This window comes from Neomonachus schauinslandi, chromosome 1 (assembly GCF_002201575.2).
Source record: "Neomonachus schauinslandi chromosome 1, ASM220157v2, whole genome shotgun sequence".
Taxonomy (NCBI): Eukaryota; Metazoa; Chordata; class Mammalia; order Carnivora; family Phocidae; genus Neomonachus; species Neomonachus schauinslandi.
The window spans coordinates 90,898,251-90,920,422 of record NC_058403.1 but is presented as its reverse complement, the minus strand read 5'-3'; the positions used below and the strand labels follow the sequence as shown (position 1 = coordinate 90,920,422).

Here is a 22,172-nt window from a genome sequence, read left to right as displayed (position 1 = left end):
CATACTATAAAATAAATCTGCGGAGCATAAACTTTTTAATATAAGAACAAAAATTAAAAGACAGCGAATTCACCCCAAACTAGGATATCTTCACCATAAAATCTGTAGGCTTCCCAAAGGAGTCCTTAGCACTCAGAGTTTTGGTTGGTGTAACCTGTCTTGTACCTACTGGTTTTTGTGTATCCTGATCCCAACTGTTATTATTCCAGGAAGAATTTCAAGAAAGAACTTCAAGCAAGGTCTGAGGTGGGATCCAGTGCAAGTCATTAGACAAATTATTCACACACATAAAAGCTTTAATGAAACTCAAGTGTTTCATTCGAAACAGTGGTTGACCCTTTTTCTTTCACTCCCTTCTCATCCAAGAGAACCCTTTAAAGATCTAGAATCATTTGTTGTCTGTAATTACTACAGCATTTGACTCATAATTCTGGGGGAAAATATGCCATTTTAAGAAACTCTTTGCAGGGCGCCTGGGTGGCTCAGATGGTTAAGCGTCTGCCTTCAGCTCAGGTCATGATCCCAGGGTCCTGGGATCGAGTCCCACATCGGGGTCCCGGCTCAGCGGGGAGCCTGCTTCTCCCTCTGACCCTCGCCCCTCTCATGCTGTTTCTCTCTCGCTCGCTCTCTAAAAAATAAATAAAATCTTAAAAAAAAAAAAAAAGAAACTCTTTGCGTGTATATTTTCCTTGCTTTCTAGAGGTAGATAACCTCAAACTAAGGCCCAGACATTGGTCCCTTCAAACGGTATTAAAAAAACCAATAGTATTAAACGAGGAGAGTAGCTGTCAAAGAGTAAGAACCAAAATCCTGGTTTTTTAGAAAAACAAAATCTTTGATGAGATTTGTGTCTATGTATGTGAAAAAATGACCTACAAAAAAACCCCCTAGAAAACAAACAAACAAACAAACAAAAAACCACTGCAGAAGAAGCCAGTACAATTTTCCAGTCTGACAAAATGGTTGGAATTTACAGTTGGAAGAGACCTCGTAGATTAAGTAATTCAAATCACTGATTTTAGAGGAAAGGGGGAAAAAGGCCCAGAAATGGTCAATGACTTGTCTCCGTCCATTAGCATGTTAATCGGCATGATTATTTTTTAGACATACACAGGCACACATGCATACACACATATTTTGTACATAAAATGCTACTGGCTTGTATAACAAATGAAAAATAAGGGTGCACATTTTTCATTGATTTCATTGCGGAAGTGGGAAGTGCCCCCCTTTCAAACAAGCTAAAAGGTTTCACTTTCTCTCCACTCCATCCTGTCCACTGATGGATGGGCCGTATCATGACCTGCTGTCCTGCTCCCTTCTGCAACCCCTGCAAAGGGCAGGGGTGGGGGGGGGACGGGGGGAGCATGGTCAGAATGGCAGGAAGGAGGGCAGGGGTACTCAACCCAGAACTGGAGTCCCTTGCAATTCTGAAGATGTTCCCACTGGCAGTGAAGGCTTTACATGAAGTCAAGGTTGGGCTATCGTAAATTCGAGACCAGGCTGGAAGGAGATAAAAAGAGGTGCAGGCACCAGGTGCAGATGTATGTGTCACCCAGGAGAATATGAGTTAGTGTTCCTCTGACCATCGAGGGCAGAAATGAGCAGTGTGTGTCTTACCTAAGTTACTGAACTATAAACCGAGATGACTTTACCAGGTGTAGTCATAGTTTCTAATTATTTTGATTTGTGATTGCTTGTGAACATCAAAATATTTAAGCCTAATGTGCAGTAGTATTAATAGCTACTTTACCTCTTTCCATAAAATTACATGTGGATATAATTCTAAGGTAGTTGTTTTTAAAAATATTATTTTTAATATTCATTATAGACGTTATTCTGAAAAATCTTAAGTTTGCTGCATATATTAACATTAAGTAACTTAAAAAATAAACAATACATTATATATACCAAAATAGCCCCATTTTAAAGCCATGTAAGTGAAAAAATTGAGTTTTTAAGAATAAACTAGACCCTCTAAAGGTATTTTTCATAATTTCAGTATTAAATGTATCTTCTTTTCTGACTATGCCAAATATATTACACACTGCTCTTGGTAATTTACATCAGAAATATTCATTATGAAAATAAATAGGTTGGTTCATTTGTCTATTTTACTTGTTCTGTAATGGAAAATTTATCCTACAGCTAAATGAATTTACTCCCAGAAGATCACCCCCACGGAGATAGCATAACCAAAAAACTTAACAATGTAAAGATATCCAGTCCATGTGACTCTATATTTTCTAATAATAGTGGTAAAAAGTAACTTTCAAGTATCATTCTAATCCAACTGGACTTACAGATAGCTATCAGGTAAAATTAACGCTCTAAAGGAAGAAAGTCATTTGAGAAGCTTGTCCTTGCTAGAACACCTTTGGTGAAATTCCCATAGGAAACAGGACCATCTATCCATAAAGAACAGAGGTCACTTGGTACCCAGCACGGACCTTTACACGCACACAAGTAACACTGCTCTGAATTGAAAGCAAACCCTAGCAAGTTGAAGAGCCCACATTTTCTTTACTCATTAAGGGTCACTATGTCATCCACAGCTGGAAGAATGTCTTCTAGAAAGAATTTCTTGATGAAGACAGAACCCAAAGCTACTTCAGCTCCTCGTCCTGCTCTCTGCAGCCGTGAGTACTGGTAGTAGTTTGGCTAAAACAAAAAGAACAAAGTCGCTAGCCCCCTCGGAGAACCAGCTTCAGACATTTTGTATGGACGTTAGTCAGACACATTTCCAAAAATTAAATTAACGTAAGGTATGCAAGGAATAGAGATTCCATCACTCAGAAGTCACAAGGGGAAATCAGTCAACGAAAAGGCGCATCTTTTTCCAAAGCAAGTGCGGGAGGTCAGGAGGGGCTCAAGCATTCTAGAAATGTCACTTGTTTACAGGTTTTGATCCAGCCACTTGATGTAACTATCCCTAGTCCGGATTCCCACTGAGAAGTTGGTGGGCCAGCTGGTGAAAATCATGCAGCCATGGAAACCATCCTCAAAGTGGTCGAGGGTCACCTGCACACCCGCGCTCTCCAGACGCTTGGCATACATGATCCCATCGTCTCTTAGGACGTCATGCTCGCACGTCAGAATGTAGGTCTTCGGCAGGTGCCGCAGGACTTCCCGCTCTGCGATGAGTGGGGCTGCCCGGGCATCCAGCAGCTGAGGGATCTCCTGCACAATCCTGGCGTTGCCAGTGGTCTGCACGACAGGCTTGTAGTCCTTTGTGATGGAGGCGGGCAAGAGGGACGTCCAGTTTAGACGGGCCCTGAGGGCAACCGCCTCTTGCACATCAAGTGACGTGTGGTTGTTCACCGTCATTGCCTGGACAAAGTCACAGTTGCCTTGGAGGTAGTCCAGCCAGTACTTCACCATAACATGACGCGGCAGGACTGGTGCGTTCACATTTTGCTGATAAGAGGGTGTGTTAAAATCCAAAGCTTGAAGAACCGGGTAAATGAAAGCTTGCACCTTGAGCTTGTTTTTGAGGTTGGCATCTTGAGTAAACTGGAGAAGAGGGAGCAAGCACATTATTTCTTTTGGCACGGCTCACTTTACAGAAGCCACACCTTGTAGAGTAGCTTGATGCCTTACTTCGCATCAAGCAAAGGGTAGAAGTATGAAATTTCCACCAGCCGTGGGACTAAGTAATGTAGCTTGAAGAATAAAACTTCCCTACCACTGACCACTACCACCACCCCAATCAAGCTGCTGGATATTTACTAAGAAAGATATGATATTTGAGTGGACCCTGCAGATGTATGCGACCCCTTAGGTCTTCAAACCCCCACGCACACTTTACTTGTCCCTATTCTTTGGTGCCAGCACACCTTGCGGGGTAAGACGGATGGATAACGTGTGAACCTTATTCAGTTCAGTACTCTCTGCAAGGCCCCAAAAGGCAACGGCTTCCTGGAGAGAAACAAACTAGTCTGACCCTTCCAGAGGAGAGGGGTAGGAAAAGCTAAAGGAACAGACAATGGGACTCCAAAGTGCCTGAGAAGGACCTCGGGACATCTCCTCTGACGAGCAGTTAGTATTCATAAATGGGTGAGAGAGAATTTAAATGGTGCTGGCAACATGCCGTCCATTCTCCTTAATGAGCATGCGCCCAAGAGTTGAGGTTGAAATGGGAACGTGAATGCATCTCCTACCTCAGCAGATCTCAAGTCCCCCAAACCCCCGCAAAATGCGAACATACTGCCTCATTTTAGACACTAGAACTGTGTCTAAAACGATACATATTTTCACGTAACCTCTGAGAGGCAGCCAACTAGGTCACTGTGTTTCATAGGCAACTAAACAATCTTCAATGTCACTTTAGCCACATACAATTTTGTTTCACGTCAGAGTTTAGAACCCCATCCCCAGGGAAGATGTAACTGCTTTGCCAAAGCAAAAGGAAATGATCGGTTAATGGTACTATTGATACGTGCCAGGAATTGTATATACATCATTTCACTAAGTTCTGGCAACAGCCCTGCAATCAGATGGCATTATCCTCATTTTCCTGTGGCTTAGAGATGTTAAGGTGCTTGCCCAAAGCCCTATAGCTCTCAAAGCAGGGGGACTGGCTTCCATCCCAGTTCTCATTGTAAAGCCCATGATGCTCTCGCCCTGCTACCTCAGCAGTTTCTTCTTACCACATTTGGACACAGGTACAGCAACCCCGCCAATACCAGAGAACAAAGTTCTTTACATACATGTAGCAAAGGAGAAGAAACCAAGGTGCACCACAGATAAAAAGGTAGATGCTATTTGAGAATACCAAAAGAAATTTGGAGGCGAGAAGACAGAGCTGGTGTTCTAAACTTATTTAATCCATCACAGGAAGAAAATGTACTTATCTTTGAATTTATGCAGCTGCCCAAAATTCTGGGTGCTCTTAGACCTAGATAGTTTTCAAAGAATTTAACCAGGTAAGCTCAGATGAACTTGTGGGATAACTTTCGAAGTGGCTGACCCATTTTAATTTTTTTCGTTTGTATTTAAAAAAAAAAAAAAACAACTCTGGGAAATGCTTTTTAACTTTTCCATTTACCTCAAAGTTCTAAGGAAGCAATCTTAGCAATTGGAATTTAAGCCCAAAGACCCCCATTTTTCAGGTCCAACATGGACAAGAAGCCAGGGATACTTGATTTCCATGCATATCCCTGAGCAGCAAGAGAGCCCTATAAAATAGTAGCCCTTTTTTTCATATTAATCGTAATCAGGGCCTTTCCAAGGACTGAGAGGTGACACTTCTTTCATTGACCCCTCTTCCTACTTCAAAAAGATCTGAGAGCTCTCCAAGTGCAGGCTTCTGAATAACGTGGCCCCCTACCGACCAGCCCACCTGCTACGCCTTTGCCGGACGTGGTGGAGAATATTTGTCCATCTGTCTGCAGGAGGTTAGCCGGCGCCCTCCTACCTCCAGCACCGAAGGGCAGTATCTGTTACCTGCTGGCCCAGAGCAGCGGCCAAATTCCCACCAGCACTGTCACCAGAGATGCCAATTCTGTCTGGGTCAACCGAATACTTGTGTAAGACTTCCGGCTGCAGGAAATACTTCGTGGCACGCATAACATCGTGAATTTGTGCAGGAAAATAAACTTTTGGAACTAGCCTGTATCTGTGAAGACAAAAGTTGTATTCATTTAAGGACTTCACCAAGTCTTTATAGGCCATTTAAGGTTTAAGGGGAAACTGGCTCTTTTGACACAGAAATAAGCAAGTGAGGAATTAAAATAAATATAAAGGGGCGCCTGGCTGGCTCAGTCGGTACAGCATATGACTCTTGATCTCAGGGTTGTGAGTTCGAGCCCCACACTGGGCACAAAGCTTACTTAAAAAAAAAAAATAAAAAATAATAAAATAAATATAAAAATGAACCATTCATTTTCTTTTTTTTTTTTAAGATTTTATTTATTTATTTGTCAGAGAGAGAGAGAGAGAGAGCGCACAAGCAGGGGGAGTGGCAGGCAGAGGGAGAAGCAGACTCCCATCCGAGCAAGAAGCCCGATGCGGGGCTCGATCCCAGGACCCTGGGATCATGACCTGAGCCGAAGGCAGACGCTTAACGACTGAGCCACCCAGGCGCCCCATGGAAAAACAAAATTTCAAAGTTAAAGCTGGGTGTTGATTATTAAGATATGGGTAGAACCACAATAGATTTTGACATTTTATTTCTGGAAGTCAGTGTTCCAGTTCACAACACCGATGGATTAGAAGGTGACCTGGCAACATTAACCATTTCATTAGTCTCATGTTCAATGGCTCCATATGGTATCCTTCATGATTTACCTGAGAAATATAGTAAAACTGTACTCCGATGAAGAGGTCATGCCAGCCTGACATGAAACCCAGGCAATGAATTCACTCCCTGGGAGGATGGAACTGAAAGGCTAGTTGCCAACCAGCAAAAAGGAAGCCAAGTCTGCCAGATGGCCAGGACAGGCCCTCTGGGACACTTCTGAGGCTTCTCCTATCACCCCACTTTGTAATATCAGAGTCCCTTTGGGACCCTACTCTGTATACTTTGTAGGATTCCTATGCCCTTAAGAGTTCCAAAGAACCTAGTTTTGTCAAACGCCCCACCCATAATATCATTTTACAAATCCGTATTTGCTGGTAGACGGGGCCTGGAGGATCCTCTCAATCTCCTCCTCCTTTCCTCCTTAATTCTCACTCATCCTTTAATCCTTATGCAAGGGTTTGGCCACCTCCAGGTAGAGTTCCTTGATTAAAACTCCACTCACTTTCAGGGCTGAGCTGGGTACCACTCCTTGATAATTCTACGTGCTGGGGTAGATTACTGTTCTTTCTGCCTCATCTTAAAATGATTTCTTTATGTATTTCCTCTAAAAAGTGTGTTCTCTGATATCAAGACTGTGTTTTATTCATCACTGTGTTCCCAGTATCCATCCATGTGCTAGGCACATATCATGCATACAGTAAACCCTTTTTGAGAATTAACACCTTCCTTTTGCAGACAAAAGAAACGAGGCACCTACAAGTTACTTTATTTGTTTTGTTTTGTTTTGTTTTAAAGATTTTATTTATTTATTTGAGACAGAGAGAATGAGAGAGACAGAGAGCACATGAGAGGGGGGGAGGGTCAGAGGGAGAAGCAGGCTCCCTGCCAAGCAGGGAGCCCGATGCGGGACTCGATCCCGGGACTCCAGGATCATGACCTGAGCCGAAGGCAGTCGCTTAACCAACTGAGCCACCCAGGCGCCCCAAGTTACTTTATTTGTAAAATAAGTCAAAGCACAGATAAAAACAAGGTGGGATAGAAACTAATTACTTAAACTCTAATAATATTAAGAACTCAGGTCTTTTAATTTCTATTTTATAATTAACATACTTATTCTCGGAAACTAATTTCTCCCCCATCTAATATCCAACTAGTTAATTAAGTATCTTGACATTCAGTACAGATACAATCAAATGGACAAATATTTGTGAAATACTCCAAGAAGTAGTGATCATTGATCTGGTTACAAAAGAATGACTGCATTTTGAAAATTCTAAATGCAATAAAAAAATTCCCTTAGTGGTTGCCTTATAACGGACTAAATGATTTTTCTAACTTCTTTTTTATTTTTCCATCTGTGGATCAATTAATCATCCAAAATGTGTTTTTCTCCCGTTGAATTTCATCACGTCCTACAGCGCCTGCTATACTATTGGTTAATGAGTGAAAGGAGTAGGATTACACCACTTTTTCCACTAGATGGCGCCATCTCATAGGATTCCATTTACCCCCAGTTGTAGGACAAGATCTCAATTTTCAACTTCAGTTTCACCAAGCTGAAATTTTTTTTTTTTTTAAGAGAGAGGGAGAGAGAGGAGGGAGGGGCAGAGGGAGAGAGAGAGACAGAATCTTAAGCATACTCCACGCCTAGAGTGGAGCCCTACATGAGGCTCCTCAATCACACAACGCAGACATCACAACATGAGCGGAAATCAGGAGTCAGTAGCTCAACTAACTGAGCCATCTAGGCGCCCCTTACCAAGCTGATTTTTTTTTTATTAAGATTTTATTTATTTATTTGAGAGAGAGAGACAGAGATAGGGACAGAGACAGTGAGAGAGAAAGCAGGAGATCAGGGGAGAGATAAGATCCCCTGTAGGGAAACTGACCCAGGACCCTGGGATCATGACCTGAGCTGAAGGCAGCTGCTTAACCCACTGAGCCACCCAGGCACCCCCAAGCTGAACTCTTAATTCTTTCAATGAAATAAAAACAAATGCACTTCATGACTCAATGAAGTCATGTGACAATAAAGTCACAAGTGTGACAATAAAGTCAATGTGACATGTGACAATAAAGGCTATTTTGTCTTAGCAAGATTCCATATATCATGATAAACTGTTTTCCAGGTAGCCCAGGATGTCAGAACATATTCTACCAGTATACACACATGAATTGAATCTTCGGATGTTGTTTCCCTAAAGGTCTTCGTGACTTTGAATCAAGGGAAACTGGTAATCTAAAAAAAGCCTTGCTACTGCCTCAGTCTTATCAGTCGATTAATAATTGGCTCAGATAACAAAGTAAGCAACGAACAGGTCATAATAGAGTCTTCCTGGTACCCTTAAAGATCTGCCTCCTAATCCCTCCTATCTTTGTTTAAGCTGGAAACTTTCTCTAGTTTTATTCAATAAGAAGGGACACTATTTTCATAGATTGGAAAATAGAGTGAGACTATATACTTCTGAGGTCACCTGGTGTAAGATAAGCCTTCAAAGTAACTTGAAATTGACCTGAGAAGTACAGCAAAAGTTCTGTAATATTTTTGGAGACACAGAAAACTCAGAGTCAGGAGAAAATTTATGAGTGCTAGAGCCAAAGATAAATAAATTTTACATATATATGTAAATATATATAATATATTTATATATATTTATGTATAGACATATAAATATATATATTTACTTATATATATAAACAAATATATTTATCTGATGCTTTTATTTAAAGATATGTTCCTGCAAAGTATGAAAAGAGGATTCTGACTTTTTTAAATTTCAAAATTATAGATCTTGAGTTGAAGCACCTGCTGAATTTGTGGCAAATATGGTCTTAATTTGCCCAGCTCACTGCAGGGATAGATAACTCTGCAGAGCTGGCTTCTGCCTATCTGTTATTGCACACACCTCCTTCTAGCAAAATTTGGTTGTGAACCCAGGAATGAAGCTTAATCAATTTAATAAATGCGTACACTCTATAAATATTATCTTATTCCTGCTAGGTGAGGCACCCCCCCCACCCCCTGCCAAGTACTCTGTAGATGTGTTTCACCCAAATCGCAGGGCAAACTTGTGGGTGTAAGAATGAGAACGTGAGGCTCAAGGAGGGGTAACTTGTTTACAACAGCTCGTATGGGGCAAAGCTGTGTGGTGAATTCACCACTGACTTCAAAACCCACGTGTAACCCCCGTCTTAGAAAATATTCTCCTTGGGGCGCCTGAGCGGCTCAGTGTCGGCCTTCGGTGTCAGGTCATGATCCCAGGGTCCTGGGATCGAGCCCGCGTCGGGCTCCCTGCTCCAGGGGAAGCCTGCTTCTCCCTCTCCCTCTCCCCCTGCTTGTGTTCCCTCTCTCACTGTGTCTCTCTCTGTCAAATAAATAAATAAAATCTTTTAAAAAAAGAAAGAAAGAAAGAAAATATTCTCCTTCAGAAACCTACAGCCTTATAAATGTGTATGAGTACATGTGTTTTCTCATTACCTCACCAGAGCAGTAAATTCTCAGAACTACAGATTTCTGACATCCCAGAATGTGTCTCATGATTTCAGTGGTTTTGCGATATTCTCAAACAAACCACCTCCCACAGTGCCTGGCACATGGTATATCTTTAATAATATACTTTTCTTCCTTCCACACAAAATTTTAAAGATTTATTTTGTAGCTTTTACATATAAAATATGTCATATAGCACTTTCTGTGGTGAGACAAGTAATAAGCCATATGGCTTTAAAAACATAAAAAAAGAAATTGTTCCTAACCCACCCACTCCCCGGACACATCTCCAAGAACTCCACTTCTTGTATTCTAATGCATAGCTCAGAGTTTCTCAACTCTGTGTGCACCTTACAATAATCTTGGGAGCTTTACAAAAACACTGAGGTTTAAGCCTCTCTACAAAACATTCCAACGTATTTGATCTGGTGTGGAGTCTTGCATATCTGTATTTGAAGGGAAATTCCCCCCAATAATTCTGATGCACAGCCAAGGTTCAGAAATATCACTGAGTCCAGCCATACTGTCACTGTTGTCTGAGCAGTTTCCCTGTTCCCATTCCCAGTGCTTTGTTGTCTCCATCCTCTGCCCTTCCCCAGCAAGTCTTCATCCAATGTGCCTGTCCTGTAAGTCTCATCTCAAATGCCGCTTCGCTGTGAAACCTTCTGGAGAGCCCAGCCAAAAGTCACTCTCCTTCCTTGGAGCCCTCGAAGTCTCTCTGACAATAGGTCACATCAAGGACACCTCTGTTTCCTCTAGTAGTAGATGGAAAGTCATAATTGCATACTAAAGACTTTGATGTCGGCCCCTGCGATAGTTTGACCATAGTCATTCAGCAAGGGAGAGCTGAGATTAGGGAAGGCTTGACCCATTGGGTAAGAATGACATTCAAAACAACTGACAGAGGTCAGGATGCTTTGCCAAAATCCTAGGAGTGATTGAGCCTAGAACTGGGATCCACTGGGATCTGTTTAAACAATGTGATTCTCTGATGCACAGTTCACAATTGAAGACTTATCTAAGTACACCGTGGGGATCTCCCCAAGCTCTAAATGTGGATCTAAACTACCTCCTCCCATTCAGATGCAAATTTTGCCTATAACCTCAAAGGTAGATAAAGAGCCAGAGCACTCCCAGGTGGCTACAAAAGCCCAAGTAGGCTTGGTGCCTCCTCCTCCTGGCCTCCTCTCCTTGTGTGACTTTGAGAGCTAAACATTTTCTCTAGTCCAGGTGTGGCTGGAACTGAACTACACACCTGTGGGGTGCCTTGTAGTCATGGTGCGCTGCAGCTACAACTCAGACTTGTTGTAAAAGCTCCCATTACCCCCCTAACCCCCCACACCGGCCGCTCCCCTGAAATTCTCGAAGACCTAAAACCAGCATAAAAATCCCATTGCTTATAACTCTGTTAGCAGCAAACTTAGATAGGTGCTCCAGCTTCTTTTCTGTCTACTTTAGCAACATTCTTTATAGCTCTGTAAAGTTTTAAGGGCTCTGTGCACAAGGCCACCTGACATTTGGTGGAATGGGACTAGGTCTCCATCTACACAGAGAGTTTGAGTGTAGTAAAGATTTAATTAAAAGCAAAACACAACTTAAAACAGTTTCCCATACCCAAAAAGCCACCTAAATGCCTTGTAGAATTTAATTATAGAATTAAGTAGATTTATTAAATAGAATTTAATAATATCCAACATGCCTACTTTGCTATTATCCTGCATTCTATCTTAAAAAAAAAAAAAAAGAAATTAAATCTTTCTTTTCTCTTATGTCTTATGGTTCCAGTACTGTGTCTTATTATATAAGCTACAGGTAAAAAGGTGCAATGTTTAGCTAACCTGCACTAAAATTTATGAAAATAGGTTTATGAATATAAAAATAGGACCTTCTTAGATTATATAAATGAGGATACATCCATGTATCTTGGGTAGTATAAGATGAACTTTTGCATTTATTTAACAAATACTTGTGCAATTAATATGTAAAAGCAGCATGGTATTATAGAAGCAACTGAGCAGAGGCATGGCCTAGTTTTATAACTTGAGACCTTTATCTACCTTAGTTGCTGGGTCCCCAGAATTGTGCGTGAGCCAACACCAGCAACACGAATGGAGATGTGCCAGCTCCCAGTACTGGCTTCGTGGGAGCGATTCCATTACTGGGGCTGACCCCAGCCCTTGCCTACCAGCTTCCTCAGGTTATAACCCTCCCCAGGGCCACACCACACAGGAACTAAGCCATGCCACCACCATCTAACTCCTGTGGGCCTCACGGATAAGGAGAAGTTGCCCCCAGACAGCTCCCTGCTAGAAGGTAGAATTCCAGGAGAACCAAGGGTCTATCATCCTCCTAAGGCTCTCAAGATCATCTGCTTTTCTTTCTTATTTTCCTTAGTCATCACCAGAAACCTCTCCATCTGTCTTCTCTCTTGTTTTGTTCCCTTAGGGCTCTCTGCTTCCTTCCCTTCCTCCAAGCCCTCTCATTACACCACTTTGGACTCTCATGACCAACTCATTTTGTCGAACTAGATTCTGCTCATTTTTAGGAGCTCAGTGCAAACACTGCTTTACATTGCTTTCTTTAAGGGATGAATTTTCTGACCCTTCAAACTAGGTAAGATCTTACCTGTTTGATGCCTCCTTACTACTTAGCCTTCTACTTCACATCACTTATCACAATGTAACATTACTTGTTCACTGTTTATTTTCTCACCTAGACTGTAAACTCCATGAGGGCAGGAATTATGTCTGTCTTACCCTGTGATGTTAGCCGAGTGTAACATAGTAACTGGCACATAACAGAAGTTCAATAAATATTTCTGGAATAAAAGAAAGGGGAATGAGATGAGCACTGAGAAGAAATAATGTTCCCAAGGTAGACCTCTGAATATACTTTCCAAGAGAACCATGATCACGTGATGTTGGCTATGCATGGTTATGTGGCTCTTTGTGGGCTGGCTAGCCTAGATTCTAACCACTTTCACTCTTGATTTCTGCCAAGAGAGCTGTGAGCTCCAAACAGGTGCTGATGAATAAATTTGTAAGTTGGACCATTCCCTTCTATGGACTACAGCACTAATGCTCCAGACTTGTCTAGTGCTTTAGAGTATCTAAAGCCCTTTTAGCTCAGTTGTCCAAACCAATTCTCATGACAGTTCTCTGCAGTCATTAACCCAACTCAAAGTATGTTTACTTAGCATATATGTTCTAAGTCTTCAGCTCAGTGATGGGAACCAGAGGAAGGAAGACAGGATTTCTCTTCCCAGTAGCTCACATTCTAGACACACAGGAAGGATTCCTCAGCCCAGTTTGCACATGACATTAAATGATTTGCCTGAAGTCAGATGGTCATGGGTAATGGTCCTTGCCTACTGCTGTGGTGCCTCCCAGTGATAAACTTGTGGATACCGTACCACCGACATGGGGCAGAATGGAAAGCTAAGATGGAAGCAGTCCCTTCCATATTTAAAAGAGATCTTCTTCAAAACATCCCATCCATCCTTATATGTTGTGTAATAAGCCTAGACTTTAAGAGAACACCTATTTTACTGGAGACAGATGCTCACAGGTGGAGACGGGCATCGAGGAAGAATTTAGACATGTTGCCCATTGTTTCCATTGAAGCCCGGGATGGTAAGGTCCTGTGTGGAGAATCCTCATGGTGCCAAGTAAAGCAGGTGCAGTCTCCCTCCCCGTCCTCAGGCCTGTGAGGAGCCAGAGCTACACAGGAAACCACTGGAAGGCTAGTTCCGCAGCTCTGAGCTATAGGGCCTTGCTCCATAAGGGGGCCCAGCTACTTCAGCAGACTCTGCTTTCCCCCGGCCAGCTGCACTGGCTAGATGCAAGCCTTCACTAGAAGGCTCCTGCATTTCAAAACTGCACCACGGGCCCTTCGGTGATCTGGGGGGCCTGTGGAGAGGCCAGAGCCAGCCAGGAGCTGTCCAGAGCTCTCTAGGAGGCAAATCTGCTCAAGAGGCAGGCGCCGCACTGCTCTGTGTGACTCTAAGTCTCATGTTCAAGGGTCATCGCTGCCCAAATGACTTGGGAAACCAGCCCTTCTGAGAGACTACAGATGAAAGGATTCTCTTAGGTCTCAGATCTGAGGCAGGCACACAGAGGGGATGAGCCATGAACAGAAGAACAGCGGGCAGAGAGAGGCAGAGGGAAGAGGAGCTCTGGATAAGCTCGGAGTGTGGAAGGTGGTCAATGTGATCATAGCCCTGTCCCTTGGCATTATCAGCGTCCGTCCTTCAATACTGGCTGGACACTGGGTCAAAGAGTGTAGGGGCCTCAGGATGTGGGCTTAAGGCCTCACTCTATTTATATAACTGGCTAGCTCTGTGACCTCATTTCCTCATCTAAGAGAAAAATATAAAAATATTTATCTTGAATGATTTATATGAGAATTAAGAAAGACTCCTATTCAGGGCGCCTGGGTGGCTCAGTCGTTAAGTGTCTGCCTTTGGCTCGGGTCATGGTCCCAGGGTCCTGGGATCGAGTCCCACATCGAGTCTCACATTGGGCTCCCTGCTCAGCGGGAAGCCTGCTTCTCCCTCTCCCACTCCCCCTGCTTGTGTTCCCTCTCTAGCTGTCTCTCTCTCTGTCAAATAAATAAATAAAATCTTAAACAACAACAACAACAACAAAAAACAAAAAGAAAGACTCCTATTCATTCGTTCCATAAACATTGGTTGAATGCTCACTATCTGCCAGGGATGTTTCCAGGCGCCAGTGATTAACAATGAACAAAACAGGCCAAAATCCCCAAATTTTCTGTCTCCGCAGAACTTACTTCGTCTATTTCAACCCAGTACAATAAATACCTAATAAGTCAAACAGATGATCTCTCAGAGGTTGATGACAGTTTTGGAGAAAAATGAAACAGAGGAAAAGTGGGTTGCAATTTTAAATAGCAGGATCAAGGAAGGTCTTGCCGGAAGGATGATATTTGAACAAGGATCTGAAGGAGGAGAGACAATGTATGTAACAGCACCCATACAACACCTGCTACAGAAGAGGCAGCAGGGTTTTGTATTATTGCCATCACCACAATTGTTATAATTCTTACTCATATTCTTCTTAATACGATTAGTAATGATGACAACAATAACTGCATTGACCGAGATTGTTGAACACATTCTATTTACAAGGTCTGAGTTACAGAATGGAACTCCAGGGGATGGCTTTTCCAACTCTGGATTGGTTTTTAAATTTTAAAAGGCAGTAAGCAAAATCATTTGCTGTAGATAACCGATTGCGTATTTTTCTTAGTTTCAGTTAATTCCTTTTCCAGAAGTTTGCAAAACTAAAATAAAAAGAGAATTCAAGGTGCTATAAAGCTAGTTCAAGAAATTGCTAATTGTATCAGAAATCATTTTGTGTGACCTTGGGCAAACCCCTTCATCTTTTGTGTATTTTGTGTATTTTGCACTGTATTTTCCTGCTTGTAAAATAAAGTAAGTAGATGGCTATCTAAGATCCCTTCCTAAAAACTATTTTTCCTATGACTAGTATTTTTCTTTTTTTTTTTAAGCTTTTATTTATTTATTTGAGAGAGAGAGCGAGAGCACATGAGCAGGGGGAGGGGCAGAGCGAGAAGCAGACTCCCCACTGAGCAGGGAGCCTGACTCAGGACTCCATCCCAGGACTCTGGGATCATGACCTGAGCTGAAGGCAGACACTTAACCAACTCAGCCACCCAGGTGTCCCGTATTTTTCTTTTAAAGAAGGAGTATGCACAGGGGGGGGGGGGGGGGGGGGGGGGTGGGTGCGGGGGTAGGCAGAGGGAGAGAGAGAGAGATCTTAAGCAGGCTCCATGCCCAGCGCACTTAACCCACTAAGTGACTCAAAGCCACTCAGGTGCCCTCTATGACTAGTATTAATTACTTACTCAATGGAGACAATGACAGCATTCAGTTCTTCAGCCATTGCTGTACACAGTTCATCATAATACCGGATTTCTAAAAGAGACAAAGGAACAATCAGTATTAAACAAGTTACTTAATACTGTCAATTCTTAAATTCTGCTCATTGTGGATTACTTTTAGACTTGGACTTAAGATATTAATAATAAAACTAATAAAAAGCAAATGTGAACATATGTCTTATTTATAGGGTTACATATACAGATGTAAAAATTAAATCTGGTTTCTGATAAAATGTAATTAGTATAAAATAACAGGAAATTCACATTAGATTACCCTTGAATGTGTTTTTAACTAACTGGACATGTATTTCATAATAGACTATATGAAATGCACCAAATTAATTCTGATTTTGTAGCTCTTCAAACGTACGCCTTTCCAAAAATCACAGCAAATAAACAGTTTCCTCCTTGGAGGAAATTTTTGTTTTAATACCTTCATTTGCTGCAATTCAATTGCATTCTTCCAATTTAAAGAACAGCAAATTCTGTTAAAGCCAACACATAAAAACTAGAATTTTAGGAAATCTTAGCATTTCTTAGAAGGAGGATCCAAAGGTTTGCAGTGACAGAAACAATTTTAATAACTACATAACCATCTGCATAGCGTCTCCAGCCTGAGCTCTTCCTCTGGCAGGAGTGATCAAAATCATGTGGACAAGGCCAGCTGGATTTGTAATCCATGCCATTCCTGGTACTTACACTTCCTGGCCTCCAGGGGAATGTCTCACTTGGCAAGTGTCCAATACTATAGATGCAATCATTTCTGTTACTCACTTCTGTATCCTCACCCCCTAGCACATATTGGGATAGCCACAGGTATAGGTTTGTACATAACTGTTCGAATACTGAAGTCCCGAACCCCAGGAAACCCTGCAGTCCTGGCCAAACCTATGTACTCCATAAACATCTGTTGAAAACATGAACAAATCCATGAATAAAAGAATAAATAATGAATATGAAATGTGATTACTAGAAAAAGTTATACTTTTTTGGCCTTTGTCACATTTTAAAAAATGCTATTTAAAAACACAAACAAGGGGTGCCCGGGTGGCTCAGTTGAGCATCGGACTCTTGATTTCAGCTTAGGTCTTGATCTCAGGGTCGTGAGTTCAAGCCCTGTATCAGGCTCCACGTTGGGTATGGAGCCTACATTAAAACAAACAAAACCCACAAACAAACTAGAACAAGTTGTCATTACCTTTAAACCTAGGGGATGCCCAGGGCACCTGGCTGGCTCAGTTGGAAGAGCATGTGACTCGATCTCGGGGACATGAGTTCGAGCTCCTGTGGAGCGGACAGTTTACTTAAATAAATAAAACTTAAAAAAAAAAAAAAGAGCCATAGGGGTTGCCAGTAGCTTTGGGCTGAACACTAGAAAGTAGCTCCATGATAATTACAGGCAGAGATAAGGCCCTTACTTCCTCCTTGGTATGCTTTCTGCTAGGCTGTTGCACTTGGCTGCCTGCCTTTCATAACTCATGAAAGTTACCAAGCACCAAAGAGAATATTCTTGAATTTTGCAACATTGTTTCCTTTTAATGGTGGTATACCTTTTATATTTTCATCTTTGGTTTCATAAGCAGATGAAATGTGGATGAGTTATCATGTATGTTCATAAATACTGGTCCTACTTCATAGAAAAATGTTTTCAAAACACAAGTCGGCAAAAGATAATTTCCTCATATTCTGGCCCAGCGAAACTTTGGCTTGTTTTGGTGCTGAAAGCTATCGTCAGCACTTCACATAAGTTAGCCTAGGATATAGGTCACAGGAAATATTTTCAAAAGAGTCTGCCTGCATTAACAAGCAATAAACAGGTAGGCAAAACCTTTATGTAGGGTAATCATATAATTAATCATCCAAGACAGGACCCTTTCAAGTGTGAAAAGGGGACACTATTAATAATTCTCCTGGGATAATAGGAGTAACTGAGACTGTTCAAGGGAACCAAGTCAAATGGACCTCCTCTCCTCACCCAATAAGGAAGTCAAACTCAATCACACATCTCGCTCAGGGCAAACCACAGCCCCAAAAGACCCGAAGGTGACTAGGACGTACTTGCACTGGCCAAAGCCCAGCCGCCTCCGTGGATGTAAACAACGCTGCGTCTCAAAGGCTCTTCTGGCTTTGGGGAGCCCTCAAACACTCTGACTTCCACACCGTCAAAGTCAGTGTCGGTCACCTTCACCTGGGCCGATGACCACGCGCTTTTCTTGCCAAAAATAACGATGATAAAATTCAGTGCGAGCAGATGATGGCTCAGGCCCAGGTTGTGTATCAGGTTGCTCTGCAGGGCAAGGGAGGGAGCACAGAGGGAGAACACGAGTCAACTTTTTCTCACCAACTCCTGGTGTTTGAATTACTACAAGCAATTGCCAATACTCTTCAGGACTCACTGGCCACTTTTAATCCAATAACAAATTATATTTACTTTTTGCCTTTAGCATTTGCAAAGTATTTTCATACATGAGATCGTATTTCTTGGATCAGCTCTGAGAGGGGCATTGGACAGGTATCATCAGTCCCATTTTATCAAGGAGGCTTAGAAATTAAGCAAACAAGAGGCTCACAAGTGTCAAAGAGTGACTGGAAACTTTCCTGGCACAGGTGCATGAATTTAGATACTGTATCTCCTAGTGGCTCTCAAACCTAGGGTAGAGGGACAGCTAGAGAGTAGCAGTGCCCTTCTGGAAAATATGAAGCAGAACACTGATGATTAGTGAAATATTTAATGCCATCATAAGGTCAAGGAAACAATGTTACTAGTAGCAGAAATCAGGACTATAAAAAGTCTGTGATACAGCATAATACGGCTTCCCGGCATGTGCCTGAGGCACACTGGTGTGCCGTAATACTGATCCCCTTACCCCTGGGGAGCCAAGCTCCTGAGAGCCCCTTACCCCAGTGTCCCATGTAAAATATTATTGTTGTATACATATGCCCAGCCATGAAAAGAGTTGGAAATCACTGCATTATAAAACCATTGGCCAGTGGGACGCCTGGGTGGCTCAGTTGATTAAGCAGCTGCCTTCCACCCAGGTCATGATGCCAGGGTCCTGGGATCAAGTCCCACATCGGGCTCCTTGCTCAGCAGGGAGCCTGCTTCTCCCTCTCTCTCCCTCTGCTTGTGCTCTCTCTGTCAAATAAATCAAATCTTAAAAAAAAAAAAAGAAAAAAAACCACAAACCTTTGGCCAGTGTTTATGAAAAATGAGAACAACAGGCAATTAATCTAACCATGAAGAGCTATTCCAGTAATTTCATTAATATTTGTTTGTTTGTAATGTAAGCAGCAGAACAAATAAATATTAATAAAATAATTCAATTTCTTTATTAATTGCCCAAATTTATTGAAAAAGTTAAACAACTGATAATGTGCTTGCTATGAAATAAATGTGTGTGATATGAAATAAATTCACACACACACAGAATTTGAACCATTAATTTAAGGTTTTGTCAAATTGGGAAAAGGCAATCATCCTTTGAGTTTTGTGGTAAAATGTCAGCTTACTGGGGAATATTGATTTCTGCCAGGACATAGCTAAAAATCACTGCATTCACGAAGATTTCTAGAGTTCACACATAAACCCTTCTCAATATCATTATCAATTAACAGAGAACACACAGGATCCATCCCATTTCTCACAGAACAAGTAGCTTGATAAGCATGAAATAATGAATATGAAGAAAATCACAGGCTTGGCTGTGTTACTTTCTGGACTTTTTTTTTTTTTTTTTAAGTTAAATGAAGATTACTGAATACTTACGACAAAGTATATATGAGTTTCTTCAACTATAGGAAAGCTGTAAAACAGGTGAATTGTCTTTACAAGACAGATTAGAGAAGATTGTTCATTTTACAGAGTCCACCTCGGGTTTCCTTTATGCACTGCATGCTCTGAGTGCATGCAGACTTGACTCAATTTGTCCATATCTTTCCCAAAATACTTCTGCCATGTCAGCTTATGGTCATTTGCACTAACAGAATTTCTGAACAAATATCTGCCTTGTTCACAATACTGCCAGGGTGGGGTGGGGGCAGAAGTGTTGATTCAAGGGGCGCCTGGGTGGCTCGGTCGTTAAGTGTCTGCCTTCAGCTCAGGTCATGATCCCAGGGTCCTGTGATCAAGCCCCACATTGGACTCCCTGCTCAGCGGGATGCCTGCTTCTCCCTCTCCCACTCCCCTCGCTTGTGTTCCCTTTCTCGCTGTCTCTCTCTCTGTCAAGTAAATAAATAAAATATTAAAAAAAAAAGAAGTTTTGATTCAAGAAGGGACAGTTTATATGGGAAAAACAGATGAGCAGATGGGGGGTCAGGTAGGGTCAAACAGGTGCTAAAAGTCGTGCTAATGTTTGGAATTGCATTGATAAATGAGAGAATGAAAAATAGTTATCCTCCAGAAAATACCAAGATTATTTCAAAATTTGAAAACAGAGATACTCAAACAGTAATCTGTCACCAAACACTCTTACTATTGTTAATAATAGTGATCACTGTCTAAGCACCTATGGTGCTGGGGTAGTGCTCGCTTCGGCAGCACATTACTACGGTGCTGGGGTAGGGTAGTCCTATTCAGTATGGGATGACATTCGCATGTCTGGGTGATATCATGTGGCATGATAAAATTGTAAATATTATCTAACCTTTTCCTCCAATATCTACTGTTTCCCTTAGCTCTTTTTTTTTTAAGATTTTATTTATTTATTTGACAGAGAGAGAGAGACAGCAAGAGAGAGAACACAAACAGGGGGAGCGGGAGAGGGAGAGGTAGGCTCCTGGCTGAGCAGGGAACCCGATGCGGGGCTCGATTTCAGGATCCTGGGATCATGACCTGAGCCAAAGGCAGCTGCTTAATGACTGAGCCACCCAGGTGCCTCTCCCTTAGCTCTTCTCACTATCCCAGTCTTTCTGTTGTTGTTACTTCAGGGAAGGGGTATGAGAACAAATAGCAAAGAAGCAGGAGTGACTTCATACTTTTGATTTTCAAAGCCTATATCCTTGGGAGAATTAAAAAATAGACACTGATTTAGAAGATCACATGATGAATAAGAAGTCTCCTGGAATAGAAAATGATTCTCCAAACTAAGTAGTGGGAGAGGGGAGGAGAAAGTGTTGGAGATGAAGTGAGGAATGTATGGATTGATATCTGAAATCCAATCAAAAGAGACCCCTGAGACACAGCAACTCCCAGATATGTCTATGGAATCTGAAAGCAGTAGATATACGCCCCATGCCCAGCCAGAACCTTGGAAGGAGGCAAGACCCTAGGGAAGAGTGGCTGCAAGGTATGTCTAAGAAGATGGTGCCTCAAATGACCTCAGAGAGTTCCTCAGGCCTCCACTAGTGCAAGAGCAGCTGAATGATTCCATAGTCCAATAAAGGCATAAAAGTGGCAAGGGCTGCATGAGTGTCTTGCAGATGGACCTGAGACCACCTTTCCATTAGCCATGGTCCCTTATATGCTCTCAAGGGTCCAATGGGAATAGAGGGAGAGCACTAATGAACCTAAACTGCTCTTATAAATTAGAACAAAGGATATTCCAGGGCAATGTATGGGACTCAAACACCAAAGACTGCATGGAACAAAGATGTAAGCCAAGGATGAGTACCCAGATGGCCTCCCCTACTCGTTATGCCTCAACATTATACAAGACCCTCCAAAACCTAAAAGTAAAGAGCAATTAGGGGGAGTTTATGGGAATGAAGTTCTACCTTAAAAATGTAGACTCGAAATACAGATGAAGTTTTATTTCTTGCATCCTTGAGTTTGTGAAGTGGGATTCAGATCCACCCAAAAAAACATTCCTGAGTTAACAAAGTTTCCTGAAATCTCCTTAGAAGTAGCTGGAAAATTCCAGTAGCACAAAGAAGCAGGCCAAGTTTTTAGAGCCCCACAGGTTGAGAATTGACCAATTCTTGGCCAGCTGAAGGACTCTAGGGCAGTGGTATGGGTCTTAAACTTGCCCCCATAATCATTCCAGGATCTGGGGGAGAAATTCTGCCTGAGGACATGGAAGGGATAAGGGTACTCGTTACACCACAGTGGAACCAGACACAACAAAACAGGTGGGCCACTGGGTCCCTACCCAGGTATTATGGCCGAAGATCAAAGGACAAGCAAGAAAGAATCAAAGGAAGCAAAGCAGAGGCTGTACTCCATTTACCAATATACAAGTTAGTTGTTATGTTTGTGAATAGGGTTGTTTTCTGTTAACTCATTCAACATGTAAATTATGAATTCAATTCTATGGGCAGGAAAGCTTAAGGGGGAAGAAAGAGACAATTTTTGGGAGCTTAGGGAAATAGAGGAGAACCAAGAGCTATTGTTAGTTAGCTAAGCAATACAAGCAGTAAGGGACATCTAGATAAAAGGCTGCATGAGCTCAGAGAAGGAAGGAATTACTTCTGTCTGTTCTTCCTGGGATGAAATCCAGTAAGGTTTCTAGCCTACATTGTGGCTTAATGGAAGATGAAGCACAGGTAGCAAAGAAAAGGGTTGGAAACCAAGATGTAAAG

The 22,172-nt window shown here is 42.1% G+C and overlaps 1 protein-coding gene across 1 annotated transcript in view; it reads right to left on the bottom strand.

Moving 5' to 3' along the window:
• Positions 1 to 2,617: 2,617 nt before the first annotated feature.
• The window catches only part of NCEH1 (neutral cholesterol ester hydrolase 1), a 42,117-nt gene continuing 22,562 nt past the window's right edge, over positions 2,618 to 22,172 (bottom strand). Inside the window, exons 2-5 of the mRNA XM_021702616.2 lie at positions 17,715 to 17,943; positions 15,621 to 15,690; positions 5,446 to 5,617; positions 2,618 to 3,513 (exon numbers count right to left, since the gene is read on the bottom strand). Coding sequence (XP_021558291.1) covers positions 2,896 to 3,513; positions 5,446 to 5,617; positions 15,621 to 15,690; positions 17,715 to 17,943 — 1,089 coding nt within the window. The 3' untranslated portion in view covers positions 2,618 to 2,895. The remainder of the gene's footprint in view (positions 3,514 to 5,445; positions 5,618 to 15,620; positions 15,691 to 17,714; positions 17,944 to 22,172) is intronic.